This window comes from Hordeum vulgare, chromosome 1H (genome assembly GCF_904849725.1).
Source record: "Hordeum vulgare subsp. vulgare chromosome 1H, MorexV3_pseudomolecules_assembly, whole genome shotgun sequence".
NCBI lineage: Eukaryota > Viridiplantae > Streptophyta > Magnoliopsida > Poales > Poaceae > Hordeum > Hordeum vulgare.
In genome coordinates this window covers 455,948,052-455,950,332 of record NC_058518.1, presented here as the reverse complement: position 1 = coordinate 455,950,332, position 2,281 = coordinate 455,948,052, and the positions used below count along the sequence as shown (strand labels likewise).

The 2,281-nt window shown below is 54.8% G+C and overlaps 1 protein-coding gene across 1 annotated transcript; it reads right to left on the bottom strand.

Moving 5' to 3' along the window:
* Positions 1-463: 463 nt before the first annotated feature.
* On the bottom strand, positions 464-1,756 carry LOC123414182 (abscisic acid receptor PYL4-like). Its single transcript, XM_045106643.1, has one exon. The coding sequence runs from the start codon at positions 1,337-1,339 to the stop codon at positions 734-736; it is 606 nt and encodes a 201-aa protein (XP_044962578.1). The 5' UTR covers positions 1,340-1,756; the 3' UTR covers positions 464-733.
* Between the last annotated feature and the right edge of the window lie 525 nt (positions 1,757-2,281).

Below are 2,281 nucleotides of genomic sequence, written 5' to 3'. Positions count from 1 at the left end.
TGATGTTGGACTGTGCATGCAGGAGTCAGGACGGCTGCCATCCGATGGATACTTTAATTAGCAGCCAGTTCATGATTAGCTACGGCTTTGGCCACTTCCCCTCAATGCCTCCGCAACTCCATGTGCATTCGTTTGGTACAGCTTATTAACTGGTCCTAATGACTAATGTATCCCACTAACTTAACCACCCACTCTGCGCCCTCAGATATTTTGCGTATTTGCCTGGGGTTTTAGGGCAATTTGACTTGTTTTTCTTAACACAGTACACACGTAAGCGTACATATATTCATCCCTACAAACATGCACACACATATCCTAGACCTATGGACACCTCCGAGAGAACGAGCTAGCAATTTGGTTTGCTGGTTTTCAGTTCAACCAAAGGGTTTGGAGTTTGGACACCACAATAATTGTTAACACAAAAGGGCTAACACCCATCAAGAAATTTAAGGAGGCATAAATATGAATGTTTATGAACAGGGGTTAGTATTATCAGGGACTAACACAATGATTTGTACTTTGTGTAGTGAAAAATGATGAGGGGTAAACGTACACAAGCTAGAACCACACGCTGATCTGATCATGATCAATCGCCTCGTCGATGGAGGCAACAAACACAAGGAGCCAGGAAACAATAAGCAACGACGACCGAATTCCTGAAGAAGAAGAAGAAGAAAAAGAAAAAGAACGGCACGCGCCTGAGCCGGTGGAGGCCGGTGAGTGCCGGCGTGCCCTAGGCGGCGAGGGCGAGCTGCTGGGCGGTGCGCGCCAGCGACTGGAGGTTGCACCGCACGATGGTGTCGACGAAGGTGCGCGTCTCGTCGTCGGTGTTCCCGGGGGGCACGTCCACCACGTACGACTCCACCACGACGGCGCCGCCCGCCGACGCGGTCTCGTGCACGGTGGTCACCGACCGGTAGTTGGAGAGGCGGTGCTCGCCGCCGACGACGCGGAAGCTAAGCACGCGGCGCTCGTCGTCGAGGATCTCCAGCCGCTCGCGGCTGGTGGTGGCGGGGAGGCCCGACACGACCCGCACCTCGCGCACCGACCCGACCGCGCCGCCGTCGCCGTCCACGAGGCGGCAGCTCCGGATGAAGTGCTTGTACGCCTGCGGCCGGTCGAAGCGGCGCACCACGGCCCACACCGCGCCCACGGGCGCCTCGATCGCCTGCACCACCGCCGAGCAGCACTGCCCGGCCCCCGCCGCGTGCTCGTGGTGCCGCGCCACCTCCCCCGGCACCGCCCCGCACGACGCCGCGTGCGCCGCCGCCTTCCACCCCCCGCCGGCCGCAACCCGCGCCCTCTGCGGCGCCGACGGCCGCGATGCCGTGTACGGCATTATACGTACGCGCGCTCCCCTCGAGCCAAGCTTTCTTGGCTCGTAGCGTGGATGGTGCGCGCGCGCTTTGGCGAGAGAGCTGGCCCTGGCTGGGTTAGGATTCAGGAAGGAAGAAAGATGAGTAGACGATGGTTTGGCCTTTGGCTTTGGCGAGAGTGGTGGCCGGGCACTTATTATACACCTGGGACAAACAAGATTGCGGTGGTCTGGTCACAACTGGGAGCAAGTTGCCCATTTGTTACTGTGGTTGAGCAAGTTGTAGGAGCATGATGCATTTTTTCTCAGCTTCATTCTACGGTCACTTGGAGAGCTGGGATGCTTTTCTAGGGTTCAGTTGGGAGAGTTGGGGATAGTTTTCTCAGGGGAAAGCAGAGGAAATGTGGCGGTTTGGGCTTCCGGTGGGTGGAAACGAGCGCGGATTAGCTGGGAACTTGCGACATTAGGCGTATCAAAGTAGAATGGAGGGAAAGTGATGTGCCCACTTGGGGATTAAGCTAAGGCCTGAGGGCGATTAATCTGTTGTTAAGGTTCCTTGGTTGCTCTTGTTTACTAGTACTAGTGCCTCCTTTTGAGTACATGAAGACAACTTTTGTGAGGGCACGTACATGTAACAAACGAATTGTATGTATACTCAAGTATAACACACACACGCACGCACGCACGAGTTGTTAGTCCATCTGGTGCCATGCCAGAAGGGTTTAGAAGATCCAAGCCAAAAGACAAAAGGGGTTAGAGGTTTACATTACAGGTTCATCTAGAATGACAGTGCGTGGGGACTAGCTAGTCTGGTTGGTAGATTAATTCGGACACTTGTTGCTCGTCAGGAGGCGACGGAGGTTAATGCTACGTCCCCTTTGATTTGTTTTTACGTGTTAGTGCCTTTGGTGGAGTTTACGTGATGTGCCACTGAGAGAATCATCTCTAGTTGCTAGTGTATTGTTC

What these genes read in the sequence shown, in the direction of transcription:
- LOC123414182 (XM_045106643.1), bottom strand. Translation starts at nt 1,339, where the DNA reads ATGCCGTACACGGCATCGCGGCCGTCGGCGCCGCAGAGGGCGCGGGTT.